Source organism: Eleginops maclovinus, chromosome 4 (genome assembly GCF_036324505.1).
Source record: "Eleginops maclovinus isolate JMC-PN-2008 ecotype Puerto Natales chromosome 4, JC_Emac_rtc_rv5, whole genome shotgun sequence".
NCBI classification, from domain to species: Eukaryota; Metazoa; Chordata; class Actinopteri; order Perciformes; family Eleginopidae; genus Eleginops; species Eleginops maclovinus.
The window spans coordinates 27,500,780-27,519,686 of NC_086352.1; the positions used below are offsets into that span (position 1 = coordinate 27,500,780).

Sequence of the window (18,907 nt, forward strand, 5' to 3'; positions counted from 1 at the left end):
TCAGTTAAGATTTCACTTGAAATAATCGCTTACAAAATGAAAGAAACCTTTATGTGTGCAGCTGTGCTCCTCTGATGTCTTTAATGTGTTTGAATCAGGGGGTAAAGTAATATTGAGTGACGTCTCTTATCAGACTGACATTTCATTGAGCAACACCAACAATCGCTACAGCCAGAACCGTCTGCTTCACAACTCATTTTAAAGTAGAGAACACTTTGTTTCCATTATATTATTATACTGTCACTATGCAGGTGTACCATCTGAATATCCTCAGCAGATCAAGAGGAAAACAGGAAACAGTCGGTCCTTTTCTAATTGATGCTTCTTTTTTTTTTTTACTTCTGTGTAATTTTTTGCCATTTTTGTCATTTTCTCCACCTCTTTGGTTCAGATGGATTGCCTTGACGTTTTGTTTTTGAAACATGGTTCCCAGAGGAGAAATCACAATGACTTCGATAATCCCCTAACTGGTCCCAGCAACCCTAGCTCCAGCTTTTTTGGCCATTAGGAGCCAATGTAAGGCTGTTGGCATCTTGGTAGTCTTGGCTCTAGAAGTGACATGTGAGGATAGAGAAAAGTACATCGTAATGCTTCATTTTTAAGGGACACAAAACATTACAGATAATAACATACAGGTAATAAAAACGGACAACCTAAACCAGGCAACACCGAGGTAGTGACATGTCAATCACAACATTGCTCTGCTCTCTAAATGGGACCAGGATTTGAAAAAAGTAAAACATGCTGTAATGAAGAACAATTGAAGTCATCAATAGAGACCATCAACCCAATGAGAAAATGTTGACTGAGGTAATAAAATAGGTGTGAAGTAGGGTCACTTTTGCATAAACTTCTATACAATTTGACTTCATTTTGCAACCAGTTGAGTTGCCTCCTGCTGGATCTTAGTGAAAATGCACATGAAGGCCCCTCAATATTGGCTTCACTTTTCAGATTGCTGCCTGATCTCTTGTCTTGTGAGGACATTTTACATTCCTGGTTAAATGTAATAAGCTGTTTTGCTTGTCACTAGCTTTCAAATGTCCAGACCATCAACTATAATTTCCTAAAGTGTTCATGAATTTTAAAATGAAAGATAGTCTGTGGCAACACAGAACAGCAGCATCAGTACTGTATTTTATTTAAATCTTCTTTGTATCCATCCATCTATTATCAAGATCCTCTCAAGAAAGGTTAATCACCAAAAGACAAAACTCATGTTCATATCAAAGAAAATCCTTTAACAGGCCCTTAAAACGAATCTGATTGTTCCATACTGTAATTGGAATTTATAAGAAGGAATTTCCCTTCTGCAAACTGTGTGTGTGTGTGTGTGTGTGTGTGTGTGTTAAAACTAGACAGAAGAGGGCAATGTTTCACTGCATCACAGTGTGTGCGGTTCTCAGTACATTCAATTTTCATCCATGCATTACAGCTGACACAAAATGAGCAATTCATGTTTTTCTTTCTTCAAACATTCCTACCTCTACTTCATGCAATGAACCTTCAGCGTTTTTATTATTGAACCTTATAACTGAAAGTCTGATGCCTTTATGATCTCTTGTGAAACTCTTTGTAAAAATAGTCAAAAACCATTTTCAAGCATTTTGTCTTTATCAAGGCATGAAAACATGAATATAACAGTCACATTAATGACAGCAGGGATACACAGTCCATCTATCACCAAACAAATAAAGATCTGCACTTCAGACACAAAATCTAAATATGATACAAATAGATATAGCAAGCACGATGATAACAACTGAACTCCATTTCCTTTTTCAGGATGATCTGATGTGAAAACAACAAACAAATAATAAAGTGGCATTTAGAAAAATAACAGCATGCAGAATCTCTGATATGTAGACAGTAATACAAAGCAAATAACTGTCAATTAACATCCCTCCGAACATGGAGATTATTAATGAGTGCATGGGTTTTTGGGTGATGGGTTTTAGTTTTTGAACATGTCACACAGCAGCTTCTCCATGGGAGTGTTTCCGATGGTCCTGTGGAAGAACAGCAGCTCTATCCGCTCTGAGTTCACAAAACGCAGAGAGGGAAGAAGAAGAAGCAGCTTTCCAAACCTGTAATAAACACAAGGAAGAAAAATATAATCAACAGGTAATAATACATGTATCAACAATTAGTTGCTCATCATTACATACACACAGGAGAACATTCCTGCCCACTGCAATGACACTTTACAACAATTCCCCCCTGGCTGACAACTCACCACTCCATAGCCTCTTGGCTAACTGGACATCACATGCACACGTTACACTTACACTTTACATCGTACATTTACATTATATGTTCAGTTAATATTCCATTACCTTGCACTATTCACTATCTGTATATTTCTTATTTTTATTTCTAATGTTTTGCTATGTTTCATATTGTATTGTATTTTGCTGCGGTAATGAACAAATGCTGACATTTGAACATCTTTATTGAAAAAACCTTTGTTAGAAGAATAGACAGGGCTGTTAAATTTAAATGTACTGCAAAACATAACAGGCAGACTCATGACACACTGTAGGTCTTTTACATCTTAGATCTTGTTTTCAAAGGTCACCTTTTTATTAAGTTTGGAATTATTTATTTGAAATGAGGCTGGCTCCAACCTGATTTAATTTTCTAAACAGAATTTAAAGGGTTTCCATACCAGAAACTGTAATTTTGTATTCATCTTTGCAATGCTCGGATTTGCAGAAGAGCAATCAATTAAAACATAATAGAAAATACTCTATGATTGTATTTTGAACTCAAAAAAGGTGTATTTATTTTGGTATCCATGCAGCACTGACAGGTGACATACCTAGCTGGTTGACTGGGGTAGTGTGAGCGGACGTGTTGTCCCAGCATCACTTGGGACTGATCCTGCAGGTTCTCCACTTGTTCTGGATCTTTCAAACCACGAGTCTCTGCAGAGGAGAGCAAACATAAATGTGAGTCACACAAATCTAGACAAACAGAGCAGAAATATACTAAAAGGATGGCTTTGCAATATGAGCTGGTGCCACTCTCTCCACATAACTACACTCAAATATATTCACAGCTGAAAAATGGATAACTGAAATGAGTAAAAACAATGAAGTCTCTAAAGTGATGATAACATGTTATGTCCTTATATCACAACCTGCACATGTGGTTGGTTTTACGTTACGTTTTATATATTTACAATGGTTTTTTTTAGGATTTTGGAAGCATATCTTTTGTGTATTTTGTAATCACATTTGTGTTTTATGTAAGATTCTCCTGGCTGCTAGGCATTTCATTCCAGGGTCCAAAGTTACATTTCAAAGTAAAAACTAATTATAAAATAATACAGTAGTAACATTAAGCTAATCATTTCAACATGTTTTAACAGGGTAACACCAGAGGAAAGTTCAAGAAAATGTAAGAGGTTCATCCTCTTTGGAGAATGAATATCCTGAGTAAATGTTATTGCAATCGTTTTGTATATTTCTATTATATGATTTAAAATTGATAAAGCTAGGCACTACAGAAAAGATCAGGGTAAAACTTTTGAAATTATAAGCCTTTACATCTTTTTACAAAAGTTATTGTTGCTTTGCAATAACAACACTTATATGATTCCTGAATGGATAATTATTCAATGTTTTGGCCTCACCTGGCTTGAAGAGCACGATTGCCTTGAGGCATGCGAACTCAGTGGGATCGACAGCGAGGGCCTTGAAGCGGCTGAAGACCTCCTGCAGGAGGCGCAGGTCCAGGCTGGTGTAGCTGGTCTTTCCCTGCATGCCGGGGCAGAGGTCCGGCAGGGAAAGCAGCGGGCAGCTGTCCAGAGGCAGAGACCACTGGATGGCACAAAGCAGAAAGAGCTCGCTCCACGCCTCCTCCAGCAGGATCACCTGGTGGGACACCAACAAGAGTCGTAATGTAAAAACTGTGATTAAAATGAGGCTTTGTGCTAAGCCTCACTGCTTAGTCTAAGCAGTTACAGTACAGAGATATATGGAAGCCAATTACTGCTAAAAGTAACATGTTGATGAATGATCATGTAAAAATGTATAAAAATGATATTACTCAAGCACAAACACAAAGTATGAATAAAGTTCTTATCATTTATTCTCAAAAAATAGTATTTCAAAATAAGAAATGTTTAACTCATAGTAGTATTTTCTTTTCTCAATATTCTATTTGTTCTACAACATTATCATGATGAAAAATAAATCCAAACTTAATAAAAAGGTGACCTTTGAAAACAAGATCTAAGATGTAAAAGACAGACAAATGGAAAAATCTAACAATTGTTGATGACCAAAACCAAAGGAAATTAAATGCCTAAAATTAGACTAAACTAATTTTCATAAAAAATCTTTAGTTGATCAGGTACCAATATTGACATTCTGTTCTTTAAAAAAAAAAAAAAATCCAGGCAGGAATGGGGACTCATAGTTTTGGAATAAAATTATGAATTAATAATCAACATAAACATTTGTCTTTCTACATCCTATTTCATGTCTTACCTGCAAAGTTATTCACAAATTAAATAACATAAAGACCTACAGTGTGTCATGAGTCTACCTGGTCTCTGAAGGGCAGGTTGGAAAACACGGGCAGGTTCTTGGCCCACTTCACCGACATGAAGAGCAGCCTGGCCGAGGTCTCGTACACGTTCTCTGAGCTGGACGGGTACAGAGCCATGTGGTACTCCGAGGACGCTCGCTCCGGTTCGTTGCTCGTTACATCGATGTTTTCGTCAACTGAAAAAAACAGAAATGTTCAAATTCAATTTTATTGGTTCATGCTAATACTAATGTAGCTGTAGACCTTCTTAAATGACATGAAATTCAATATATTAAATGTTTTTAGACAAACTCCTGCCTCCCCTATCCAAAAAATATACCCCTCACTTTGTTGTTCTGAATGGAAGGCTAGAATTTACCTACATGGCCGGTTGAGATGCCAAAACTGGGGCAACAAACAAATGGAATAATTCCACTTTCAAATAAATGATCTGATGTCAAATCAAAGCCTGCTCACCGTCCTCAGGCTCCAGCTTGGCGCAGGTCTCTGCCGTCATGAGGCTGGCCATGAAGCGGTGGTTATTTTGGGGACTGGTGCAGCGCAGAGGGGCCACAGAGGAGGTGATGGATATGGAGGAGGTGATGTGGGGCCACGTGATGACAGACGAGGAAGACGAGGAGGAAGAAGAGGATGAGGAAGAGCAGGCGGGCTCCCGCGTGGTTGCCAGGTGCTCCTTCTCAGGGTCCACGTCGATGGAGTCGAGGCGGACCTGAGCTGTGCTGCGGGGCTGCCGCTCGTTCTGTACTGCTGCAGAGAGGAAGAGGACAGGACGCGGGAGGAAAAGAAGGAAATAATTGTGAAATATATCTGTTATTTTGATTCTACCTGTAACAGTGCGTTAGCATTATCTAAGGTATTCTTTTGCATGTTAAAAACACTAACCATCCTTATTCATGCCCGCCTGCAGGCACTTCTTCAGCCGACACGCCTGGCACTGGTTGCGGTGAGCTTTGTCCACGGGACACATGCCTGTACTGGCCTGGCACCTGTTAACCCACACCCACAATAAAACAGTGTAAGTTATAAATACAAATATACAGATTAAAAAGATTTTTATCTGAAATTCACACTACTTTTTAGATGAAAACAAGGCCATCTTAATAACACTATTTTAACCCTGACCCCATAACACATACCAACTTAAACACACAATGCTGATTCAAATGTCTGTCAAGATGCCGAAATAGGATTGGATCTTCATCTTTTTAAAATATACATTGCTCATCAACAACTTAATTTGTATTAAAGTGATTCATGTAAAATGTCTCTTTTCAATAATTTTCAAGAAAACTATAGTGTATATTTTCAGTTGTATAAATTCATTTATTAAACTATGTGTTATGTAACCAACATGCACATTCCTGTTGTTGTTCTAAAAGAGCATGAACTTTAAAAAAAAAAGATACAATGTGTTGGATTTGCTTGATATTACAACTTTTATTGGCTAGAAATATGTATGGATAAATTGTTTTAAAGAGCATGCTGGCCTCCCATAATGCACCTCATAATTCAAAGAGGGTGATGGTGAACATTGGTTAATCTTGGTATCTGAAGTTAATAAGGAGTTGGAGCCTTTCTCTTGCCTGTAAATGAGCCTCCTCCTCACGCTGCGTTTGAAGAAGCCGCTGCAGCCGTTGCAGGCGTAGATGCCGTAGTGTTTCCCGCTGCTGGTGTCTCCGCACACTTTGCAGACCAGAGCCGGGCTCAGAGCTTTGCCCGGGGATGGACTCTTGGCTGTGAGTCAAAACACAGACACACACGGCCGAGCGGTTAGTGCCATTCATGTGGTATGGTATTGTTTCATACGTGTGCCTGCCATCTGTACTGCCAGCTCACTCTACTGCAACAGCCGGTGAGGCCTGAAAATCTTGTTTAGGTAATGATTATGAAATTCAAACAATAAAATGACTGGAGGCAATTCAACAGCAAACACAAACAATGCAGGGATACTGATATTAATCCAAATAAACCAATTAATTAAACATATATTAAGATGGCATCGGTTACAGTTGAATTATACTAATGATATTCTAGCTTTGTTCTAAGTAGATAAATGAATGTCTGTTGGCACAAAACCGTTAAGCCATATGTGATGTGGAATCAGAGAATCTTAAACAGAAGCTTGTAATTAAAAAAATGTGATGATTGTTAAATACTTCATAAGTCAGGTGAATGTGTAACTCTTACCTGCTCTGCTGTCGTCTGTCCCACCACTCACAGAAGATTCACTTGGGGAGGAGGACGACATCATGGGGATTTTCAAAAGGTGGTCCTCCATCATGTCTTTATTGAAACTGTCTCCAGGAGATGCAAAACAGGTAGCAAAAAGTTCTCTTCTCTGAAGTTTTCCAGATACAATTTCCAGGGTTGACAGACAAAAAGTTAAATCTCTTTTTGTGTGTTTTGATAACGTTGTCAGGCCTCCAGTGGTGTCCAGTTGGCAGATGGTGTGCTGAGCTTTTACTGTGCCGCAGCTTCTGATGTGGGGATGCAGATGGGCTGGGGTCCTGCCATGAGCTGGAGCTCACACTTGTTGCACATCAACAGGTTGTGTGTCCTCCCTCTGGCCGCCGGGGTCCGTCACTGTCTGCGGGTGCTTCCTCGGGGCAGCTCTTCAAAAGGGAGCCTGTGGGGGGGTTGCAGGGGGAGGATTAGCCCCACGCGCTGTGTAAGCAGCATGCCTATTTGTCATCCTCTTAATCTTTACTGTTCATCTACTGGATCAATCAGTCACATTGCCAGAACATTGGTGCTGATCGGATTTTGATTGTGTCTGCAAACAACAACAGAACAAAAACAGTAACAGTGAGAACTCCTCAAACCATCTGCTGGAAGAGTTGTAACTTTAGAGCAGTTCCCATGCAGCTCCGTCTCTTCGTGTCTCCTGGTGTCTCCTCCGTCCACAAGGAAAGTCAGTCAACACTCCTCCTTAGTATCTGCATTTAAACGGATGATTACATGAGGAGCATATTATTATATGTACCAGCCTCTTCAATTTGTATTCCCCTCTTTTTTTGCCTCTGAATACCAGCTCCATTTCCCCCTGCTGTATATTTGATCTGTGTGATTGCCTCTCATTCATAATGACCCCCAGTGTTTGCTGAGGACCTGCCCATTAACTCCCATTTTCTCTTTTCTTTTGACAAACTGAAGATCATCCACTTCTGTTTGGCTGCCAGAAGAAACAAGGTCAGAGGGGAAGTAATAGAGTTTTGAATGGCTGATGTTTGAACGGACATTCATTTAGCTCATCACCAGGGAAGAAGCTAGAATAATCATATGGCATTAAAATAGGCCTCGGTTTTAGGCTGCAGCATATGGGAGACTGGTGCAGAGAATATGAAACACACAGCTGTGTAATCACATTTAAATTAAATCGGCTGTTTGTTTGCTACAATGTAAATTTGGAGCAAATTAACAAGCACAGTTCAATATTGCTGTCTTTAAGAAAAGAAAAGCCTCAAAACAGAACAAACAAGCCTTAAAAAAAATACTCAATTGTGCGTTACAAGAAGAGTCACGGAGGATCTGTGTGAAAACAGAAATCTTTCAGTTTATAAATTCAAAGTAGGTGTCGATTAATGCTTCTGCTGTTTTTGACAGAATGAACGCCCTCAAATGCAATTCTGTGTTCAATTTTAATCGTTTGTTTTTTGCCACAGTTGAGCGATCTGAATCTAAAGGGGACACAAGCTGCCATGTTTGTGACATATCTGAGCTGGCATCTGTACTGTTGTTTGTTCCCTGCTTGTAACTGACTCATGACTGACACATGAACGCTTAAAGGATGTGTTAATGGAGTTTTCACGGAGGAGCAAGCCGAAGCCTCAATATCTGACAGATCATCGTTTCAACGTGCATTTGGAGTCATATTTCTTAAAAAATGTAAGTCTGTTCATTGCTGCTAAAAGTTTAACTTTCTTCAACAAAGTGCATAGCTCAGGGCAGGTTGTACAGTGGGTTTATCAGAGAATGTTTTTAGACCCACACCCAGGAACACCCTTGTTGGTGTAGGTACCTCTGCACAGTGGTGTCTGGTTGGTCTGCGCTCATCTTGAGCTCTCTGCAGGCCCCAATGAAATTTGTACCACAGTCTGACCTTAGTTGTTTGGCTGGTCCTCTTATGGCAAAGAAGCGCCTCAAGGCGTTGATGCAGCTTGAGGCGTCCATTGAGGCAATCACCTCGATGTGAACTGCCCTGGAGCTCATACAACAGAACAATATGGCCCACCGCTTGCTCTCAGACTGCGTTCCTCTTGTACGTCTGGTAGTGATGTGCCATGGTCCGAAGACATCCAGCCCCACATACGTGAAGGGAGGGCAGGCCTTGAGACGCTCTGGTGGCAGATCTGCCATTTGTTACTCCTGCATCCGTCCTCTGAGTCTGCGACAAGTCACGCATTTGTGAAGAGTTGAGTTAATGAGCCCCTTACTTCCCAGGATCCAGAGTCCTGCCGCTCTCACGGCGCCTTCTGTTAGGTGCCTGCCCTGATGTTTCACCTCTGGCCTCCTCCTCAGGTTGCGTTGAAGTGATTTAAACCGTCTAAGCGCTTGATCACGGTTGTTAGGCAACCGTTGTCTAGGCTGCCTGAACGGTATTGGAGCGACCCAACTGAGTGAATCATTTCTGTAGACTTCTTTGTCCATTATTCTCAAGATCTCATCTTCAACTGAAGGTGCCAGCCTGTTGTCTTGTTCGGTGCGGTCAAATGCATTTTGACCCAGCCGATCTCCTTTAGCCCTGCTGGGCCCTAAGACACCGTTCCTAGGCTCTTTGCCATGAATCTCTTCTCTGACATGCAAAAAGCTTGTGCAAGGTTGGAGGAGAGAAGGCCGACGACAATCAAACACTGTTGTTCTGTAAGTGCTGACATTTGGTTTGTGTGCGTTCCCTAGACAGACCTCTCCAACTAACACCCATCCTAGGTCAAGGCGTTGAGCAAAGGGGGCGTTGAGAGGGCCGTTTATTTGCTCCCTTACCTTATGCGCTCTAATTATGTCTCTACCAAGCAGCAGGAGGATCTCAGCAGTGGGGTCCAACTCCGGGATGTGTTCTGCTACTTTGACGAGGTGAGGTTGATGAAGAGCGGCGATCGGCGTGGGAATTTCAGCCCGGTTGTCAGGTAAGTCGTTACATTCAATAAGCGGGGGGAGAGGGATTGTAACTTTCCCATTGAGTGCTTCGACCATAAAATCTTCAGCCCTTCTGCCAAACGTTTCTACTGTGCCGGAACATGTTCTCAGTAGGTAAGGATAGGACTCACACTGAATGTTGAACAGGTCAAAGAAACTGGACCTAGCCAATGACCGGTTGCTTTGGTCATCTAAAACAATGTATGCTTTGATGGCTTTATCTGGACAGCTCTTGTGATACACCTTTCCTAGACATATCTTGGAGCATGACCGCCCAACTTGTCCTGCACCACATACTTCAGTGCAATTTGAGCTGACGACTTCCGTGCTGTCGTCATCCTCTTCTCCCTCCCCACCATTTTGTGATGAGGGTACAGGAGCCGTGTTTTGAGGTGCAGGGCCCGGATGCATAGCTGATACATGTTTTGTGCTGTCACACTCGGAACATTTCACTGATGCGGTGCAGTCCTTTGCCACATGACTATTTGAGCCACAGCACTTAAAGCAGAATCCTCTCTCTTTCAGAAAGTTTCTCCTTTCTTGAAGATCTTTGGCTCTAAAGGCTTTGCATTTGTTCAGTGGATGTGGCTTTGCGTGTATTGGGTAGCTCTTATTTGGATCACTGGAAGTGCTTGACTCTGCTGGGGAGACATGGGTCTTATGAACTGCAATGGGGTTCTTGGTGCTTTTAAAATGGGAACTTTCAGCCTTCAAAGAGGGCCCACTAGCATTTAAAAAGGCAAAGCTGGGATCATTCCTTTTCTTTGCCTCATAGCACATGAACCTAGTAAAGAAATCAAATGGTGGAAACAGTCCTCCATTTCCTTCTTTGTACCTTGAACCCGCAGAGATCCATTTTTCTTGAAGTCCATAAGGCAGCTTGGCTACTATAGGTTCAATGCCGCGTGCAGTATCTAGGTAAGACAAACCTGGGAGGTAGCCGTCTTCCTTAGCACACTGCACTTCCATCAGCAGATCTGCTAGCTCCCTTAGCTTCAGATTTTCTTTCACCGAAAGCCTAGGGAATTTGTCCAGACGAGTGAAGAGGGCCTTTTCAACTACCTCTGGTGCTGCGTAGCATTCCTGAAGACGTTCCCAGGCTTTCCTGAGTGCTATGTCTGGACTTGCTATGTGCACTGAACGTAAGCGTTTCACATGGTTGCTGGATTCTTTGCCAAGCCATCGAGTCATTAAGTCCAGCTCCTCGGTAGCAGTGAGACCCAGGCCTTGGGTAGCACTTTTATATGAAGACTGCCAAGCACGGTAATTTTCAGGTTGATCATCGAACTCATACAAGCTTGCACTCACCAGGTCACGTCGAGCTAAATATTGTGCGAGATGTTCAGTTGTGCGCACACTTTGGTCAGTTTTCAGCTGAGGGAAAAAGTGCGGAGCAGAAACATTCAAGTCAGTGTGAAATGTCTTTGAATTTATCTGAACATCCTCTCTGTCATATATGTCTGACAGTTTGACTACCTTTGGAACATACGCATAGTCTGGGCCATCCTCTACTACTAAGTCCACATTACCAGTGTTATTAGCCTGTGGTGGCTCATGTGAATAAACAGGAACCTGCTGGTATGAAGAAAAAGGGTTGTTTGGACTGAAACATAGAGTGGCAGCTGTAGCAGGCTGTAAAGTCTGAGGGCTAGCCTTCGTAGCTGCTCGCTCTGGGGAGCTAGTTTGGGCAAAATGAGCTTGGATGTATTCGCTTGTCCGCTCCATTTTAATTTCTTCTGATGGGCCCGTTTCATCCAACAGAATACACCTCTCCATTGTGTGAGCTGATTCCCAAACGGCTACTTCAGCCTCAGCAGCCGCTGCTTCACGGTACATGGCGAGTGTCTCAAGCTCAGTCTCTCTTCTTACTCTCTCTAACTCTGATTCAGCTTCTTTAGCTGCTTTATCCATTTTAGCTTTAGCTTCTTGTTCCGCATATGTAGCGCGTACTTTAGCAGCTGCTGCTTTTGCACGTGCATGGATTAGTGCAGCCTTTCTCAAAGTGGGTGCCGCGGCACACTGGGGTGCCCCCTGACTGTGTCAGGGGTGCCGCCAAAAGAATTACGTATTCTGACATAATAAAAAAAAAAAAATCCCCCCCCAAAAAAATATTTAAATTTGAATACATAAATAAATTATTTTACCTACTAATGGATTACTAACATTGTAAATTAATGTTGATAATGTATCTAATTTTTATTTAAAAAAATTAAAATGTAAAAATCTGACTCGCGGACCCGCCCACCGGGGTCAGATGGCAGCGCAGCGCATTGTTTGATTTAACTGCGAAAATACATTTAATTTCAAAAAGAGCAAGGAACAAGCAACGACAGCATGGATCGTTTTTAAAAAAGAAAAGCCCCACAAGAACCGGACATGATTGACTGTAACATGGAGCCTCAGCCTGCATGCGAGCCTTCGTCCACCAGCCCTGAGTCTGCATCATGGCTTGTTTGTGTAAGTGTGAGAGCGTGCCTGCGCTCTGCGTGCACGTCGACCTCTCTCTCTCTTCCTCTCTCATTGTGGATTATTGTGTGTGTGTGTGTGTGTGTGTGTGTGTGTGTGTGTGTGTGTGTGTGTGTGTGTGTGTGTGTGTGTGTGTGTGTGTGTGTGTGTGTGTGTAGGTGCGCGGATAGCACGGATGGAAACACGGATGGAAACAAGGACTATGATGACATTTTTTAACCTGCATCTTTTTCTTATCTTATTCATTGTATCTCATTTTATTTATTTGTTGTCATGTCTACCCCCTTTATTTTATTTTAACTGCATCCTGTACTTCATTTGAGTTCTCCTGGTCTCAATTTGTTGTTGAGTGCTTGCTTACTTCTTGTGGTTTTATGACATTTGTGACTGGTTTATTGTTTAGTGAAGCACTTCTGTGTTTTTAAAGGTGCTGCTAGATAAAGTTCCTATAAAGTTGTTATTATCATTATTATTATTCACAGTTCGTGTTGCACTTTACTGTCCCGTCTAAATAAACAGGACATTTGCATTTATGTTTAGGCTATGCAGTTATGTAGTGTCGTTTTTAATCATATTTTACATTGGGGTGCCTTGGGATTTTATGCACTTTTGAAAGGTGCCCTGACTGAAAGTTGGAAATGGTTAGTGCCTGTTAGTGGGCAGGACAGATACTGAAGAAAAGATTTTGGGAATTCAGAGAGTTCAACAAACCCTGTTTTATGTGTTGTCTGCGAGTTGAGGCAAACGTAGTAACAAATAGCAACTTGGGAAAAGACGGCGTCGTAGTAGAAGCTGTTTTGTGTTTTGGGCTCTTCCAACACATCCGCGGGGTACAGGGCACTGTTCTAGATTATGGGGGAATAGGTATAAGAAAAAGTTGTTGGGGCTCCTTTTAAAACAAAAATTAAGCTATTCTTGGATTTACTAGAATCCTAGAGTAACAACGTTAGAGGGAGCCTTTATAATTTTTGTTTACTTTCCTTACTGAAAATCGTCTTCCCACTGCAGCGTCCAATGGCCTACAGCTAAATGCAACACAATCAACCACAATAAAAGATTTTGAGGGGGCCCTCAGCGTGACAGTGAGTGCCATCAAAGCCTAGCTGTTGGCTATGTGACGGCAATGTAATTATGCGCTTCAGAGATAGAAAAGTCTCTCTCCCGGGGAACGAGAAAGGAAGAGGAGACAGGGAAAGAGTGCGCCCTAGATGCAATGCTTTTGCTGGCAGTCCCAACACGGGGTTTAAGTATATGTGAGGTCCTGTTCATTTTAAATGATCCTGGTCTTCATCTGGAAGTAGGTGGACGCGAGTGGAAACTACCAAATTACAACATCTGGCATTAATATCAAATGAAGGGTTTGTTCCAATTGATTGCATCTTTTTTCAATTCTATCCAGTCTTTTGTGGGCCGATGTAAAGGGCTGTGAACATAAGTTATCCAAATCATGGGGCATAATACACTCTTGTGCCTACAGTCTTTATAAAGGCTGTGTTGTCCTAGGACTTGGATTGGGCAGCAAGTAACCAGCTCAAGCCCGGAAGACCAGTCTCCTTCCCGAAAGGCCTATCCTGTCCGGGTCCGATTGGGGTTGCTCTAGTATCGTAAAAGGAACTGTCCCTTTTACTATTTAGCGTTCCTTTCTTCTTGCATTTCTATATTTTTGACATGGAAAAAATAACAACTCTCATCAAAGCTTTATGCGCTAATCGAGAATTTACTCTGAGCCAAATATTCTAGGTCACGACTCAGTCACTCGCAGCTAACTGAGATATCGTAATAGATTAGAGTGTACATTGTCTGCCTGGGCACTGCAACACCAGGCATGGGGGAGCCATTGCTCAAAAGGGTTAAACGAGATAAAACACTTTGTGTTACCAAGGGTTTTTTCGTGCAACAGTGATGACCTTCTAAGTTTACCATGTTTAATTGGTTGTGAGGTCAGTGTTCTGCAGCCTTTCTGTAGTTCACTAATTCCAGCTGAATACCGTGATATGAGTATTTCATGTTAGAAGGACACCGACTAAACCTTAGAATTACCCCTCCCAATTTTTCGTCTGGACAGTGGCTTAAGGTGTTGAAGATGGATTGCAAATTGATTTCCATTCAAATACGACCGACAGGGCAAGATGAATCGGAACACGGTTAGTGAGTGTTTGCAGGCCAAATCCATCCTGATTGACATGGAACACACTTGAATAACCTTATTGGATCCAACACCTGATTAGTTGTGCTGATACTGCTATCATGGATACATAAGCGACATGTTGTTACTGCTCTAAAATTTCTAAGCTGTCACGTGGTTTAGGGCACCATCTAATGTCAGCTCACTTGTCTGTATGACTGCAGCAATTACTGAAATGCTGTGGTGTGCCTTTCAAATGTCAAGCATGATTCACTGAGTGTAGCAGTTTGTCTTCAATGTTGAAATCCAAAAATGTATCCCGCAATAGAAACAGGGTCAGTTAAGGTTGCAATCCTGGACCAGAAGTTGTTCCTTGTGGCTGATGTCAGGAGTGCAATCCATGATCACGGAGAAGTATTTTGCTTTGTGCACTCTTCTTGCAATCTCCTGTAGGATTTTGTCTCCGACCAGCTGAATGATTTCGTTCTGAATGACTCCACTCAGGTAATGCACCTTTGTCTCTTTGCATTGTATTCGTCTGATGTGTTCATTCATTACCGGATCAAACTGTGCTAGGAGTTCCACTTGAGCCAGAAAATTCCCATTGTGGCGATCATACACGGTACTGGTAGTTCCTCTCAAAGCCTGGTTGCGTTCTGCCAGATGGGAAACTATGGCAATCACTCTCCGAATCACGCCTTTCCAGTGTTCAACTTCAAGTTGCATCAACTCCATCTGTCTTTGATCAATCAGTGTACTGGTTTGCAGTCTCCTCTGAAGGTCGTGCCACTTTTTCACATTGTCACAGTGCACCTTTGTGCACTCGTGTTTTTTTAGGCGATAGGAAAGGTTCTTCCATCCACCGTAGCCACAGGTCGTTAAGGCATTGTCACGCTCACGCTTCCCGAAAACAGTACAAGGGAAACAGAACACTCCATCTGTGTGGATGGAATACACCAGCCACGATCGATGTATATTCTCACCATTTTTCATGGTTCTTTTGTAACTGTCCTTGGTGAATCTTCGAGGAGGATTGTCTAAGTTTTGCGGGAATTCAATGTCCATGATTTGCACAGGTCCTTTTTTGACTATTTCACAGCGCATACTGCTTGTTAGGACACTGGGCCAACATCCTGGGTCATCACTTAATGTGGTGCTTGCAATACCTACAGGTACCCCAGTTCTGGATGGTGGGGTGGTCTCTGCCATGTCAATGTCATCTTCCTCTTTGTCCTCCTCATGAAGTGGAGATGGAGTTGATGGCACTGTTGAAAACATATAGTTGCAAATTAATTTATAGCACAATTGCCATGTGGTAAGTACAGCAACTAGGGAATGGTGATCTACTTGTATAATGCTTTAAAAAGAAAGGGTCATTTTAATACACTTTCATAGCACATGGGTGTTAGGTGATAAGTTGAAATTGTGCGGCTTAATGCACCTTCTGTTGAACCACTGCTGGGAAGTGGTGTGGATGCTTCCACTTGCTCCTCCTCAAGTCGTGATGGAGTTGATGGCACTGCTGAAAAATATGTAATTACAAATTAATTCATGGCACAGTTTCATGTGTGAAGTACGACAACTAAATGCTTAAGGTATGGTGATCTACTTGTGTAACGCTTTATAGCAAATGGTCATTTTAATACACTTTCACAGCACATGCTGCTATAACTTTGGGTCACTATGATAGGTGATAAGTTGAAATTGTGCGGCTTAATGCACCTTCTGTTGAACCACTGCTGGGAAGTGGTGTGGACGCCGCAATGTTGTCTTCCACTTGCTCCTCCTCATAAACATGTGACGAAGACGATGTTGATGGCCCTGGTGCAAAAATAAATAAATACATAAATAATATTCTTTTTATTTATATTGCACATTTTGCATGCATTGATCTCAACAACTCAGTTATTCATTAACATTAGTGAATGTCCCACATATTTGAAATGTCCAGAAGACTCTGTGGGCAAGTGGAATGAATACACACAACTATGACTTGAATTAGAAAAATGTAAAGTCATTTTGATAACATCAAGTGTGTTGATAGAAGGCACTAATAATAGGTAGAAAAGAACGTTACCTTCAGTAGCACCAGAGACAACACTTGGTAGAGCGGGATGAAGAAATTTCAGCAATGCCCCTTGGAGAAAGAATAAGTACTGTATGATTAGCTTGGTTATTTTTCAAATGCTTTTGAAATCCTATCATTTTACAGTCTGATAATTGTGGTGAAATAGATATTAAAAGCATTACACACAGTTCCTACTAGGCGGTTTAGTGGCGGTTTCTATACGACTACAGGTGAAGCACTGCTTCACCAAAAAAAAGTAAAAAAAATAATAATAATAAAATCTTACAATAATCCCGTTTTCACTGGTTTGAAAACAGAAATACAGTCACTAAGACGAGCTGTTTTCCTGAAATCAATTCTGTGAGTGGCAACAGCGCCATCCCCGCACCCGTGGTGTGTCTGTGTGTGTCTGTGTACTAGGGCTTTGACCTCGAACTTCGTTGTTCGAATATAATTCGATTGTTTAAAAAAATAAAGAAATTCGAACGAATTTTAGGGAGCCCTTAATATTCGAACCTATATGGGAATTATTTTTTATTAGTGTTGTTTTCAATTCAGATTCCAAGGTTTTTTTCACGCCTGGTGAAGTAAAACCGCGAGCTCATTATCAAGGCTATTATTGGTCATCTGGGCTCCTGTAGACCTATGACGTTGGCATCCTCCTGGTTCGCGCAATCGCGCTTATTTTAAAACAATATTCTAAAACAATGGCCGCGCCAACGACAACTACGCCTGATGAGGAGTAAGCCTTAACCTACTTAGCCTGACTGGCTTATTTTTTTATTTATTTTTGATGAGAACAGTGGATAAAACTGTTTGTGTTTAATCCAGAGTCTGATAATAATACAATTAAAAAAACCAAAACAAGTGACTGTGTTTTTCTTCCGAAAGCATCATTGACTGACTAGGTGCACGTCACGAAAGGTTCCTGTAAGCTCGTGTATTTCCGATGGAGCGTTAACTGTCATATGTGGGACCCACACTAATGTTGTACATATTACGGACACCCGCCATTGACTGATACACTGCCCTCTGGTGGACAGAACATCGAACTGAAGTGTGATACTAATATTGGTCTTACTGAAGACATTTAATGGTCAAAATTGTATTAATAAATATTCGAATACATTCGAACTTTAATATTAATAAACAAACGAACTTCGAATATGATTTTTGGGCAAAAGTCAAAGCCCTACTGTGTACTGTCTGTGTCCCATAGAAAAAGCTCAAAGCTATCGGTACAGTTTTTAACGGTGGTCCAGTGGTATTTACAGCTATCATGGAGACCAACAACAACAAACAGCAGAATAGGTTTAGAAAAGGATTAATTGACACTAAAGTGGCTGTTTTCTTCATGTGGCTGATCTGCGCCGGGATGTTAACCGTTAAAATGTAAATAAAGTAAGTAAATCAACCCAATGGTATTCTAGCAAAATTATTGTAAACTCCCATGTTAATCTCCTATTAAATAGCTAGCTACTACAGGAATAACTATTTCACTGGTTGTCTCAAGGCTCTAACGACTGAAAACATATGTGAAGTTTATTTAGGATATTAAGAGGAATTAATCGTTGATCAATTTGGCCAGCTGATAACGTTATGAACTTATAGTGAAGTCAAAGGTAGCAGTTTAAGTTTGGTTAGCATGCTAGCATGCCAAACCACTGGTTCCTAGCTAGTCGTCGTTACAACCTCGCTACTCTAGCAAAATATGGTATACCCTGCCTGGCACAATTTTCATGTTGATTGTGTATATTCTACTTACCGGTGTCTTGTTTTCTTTTCTGCTCCTCTTCCCTTTTCTTCTTCTTTTTTTGATTGCCGGAGAGATAATTTCGCTTCATTTTAATTTTTCACTTTTCACTTGCACTTGACGCTGTCGCGCTAATGCATGGGAAAGGGGGGCCCCCTCGAGCTGGGGTATTTCGACTACAATGTGTCGTTGCGCTTTTCGGACATCGCATGCTCTAGGGAGGCGCTGTTGCTGCCCTCGCAGTCGCAGCAGAGCCCTTCATATACAGATGACTGCTTATTATTATGAAGCTATTTAAAATCGTCATTGCTGTTGAATACATGACCTGTCTTATTGGTATGCATGTTGTTTGATTCATGTTGCATTTGTATCAGACTTTTCTTTGAATTTTGAAAAAAAAAAAAAAAAAAAAAAAAAAAAATCTTAACCTGTCGTCTTTGGGGGGCCTCCTCCTACTCGGGGGCCCTAGGCAATTGCCTACCATGCCTACCTGAACGCGACGGGCCTGCCCCGGGGTTAAGTCTGTGGTGAGGGTAATAAAACCTGGTTCTCTGGTTCAAATGAATCCTCCGTGTCCTCCTCATTCAGTTAGCTAGACAGCTGTGCGGCGGAGCCGCGAATGCTACAATAATTAAAACAATACAATGGAAAACATTAATTAATAAAGTAAATATTAAGTAGCCTAATTGATTTTCATATTTTTTTCAATTCATAATTGAACGTATCTTTGGGGGCGGGATTGTGAGAAGGGGCTGTGAACTCATAACGTTTATTCCAAATCCTTACTTGGGGCAACATATTACAC

General features: G+C 41.4%; 1 protein-coding gene across 2 annotated transcripts; it reads right to left on the reverse strand.

Moving 5' to 3' along the window:
- Nucleotides 1–1,472: 1,472 nt before the first annotated feature.
- On the reverse strand, nt 1,473–7,172 carry LOC134863366 (photoreceptor-specific nuclear receptor-like). 2 transcript variants are annotated; one of them, XM_063881855.1, is made up of 8 exons: nt 6,745–7,172; nt 6,141–6,291; nt 5,440–5,543; nt 5,014–5,301; nt 4,555–4,733; nt 3,638–3,878; nt 2,822–2,927; nt 1,473–2,087 (listed from the first exon to the last, which is right to left on the reverse strand). In XM_063881855.1, the coding sequence occupies exons 1-8, from the start codon at nt 6,836–6,838 to the stop codon at nt 1,955–1,957; spliced, it is 1,296 nt and encodes a 431-aa protein (XP_063737925.1). In that variant the 5' UTR covers nt 6,839–7,172; the 3' UTR covers nt 1,473–1,954. The 2 variants fall into 2 exon arrangements, with proteins under 2 accessions (XP_063737925.1, XP_063737924.1); XM_063881854.1 differs by having other exon boundaries at nt 1,475–2,087; nt 5,014–5,304.
- Nucleotides 7,173–18,907: the final 11,735 nt, after the last annotated feature.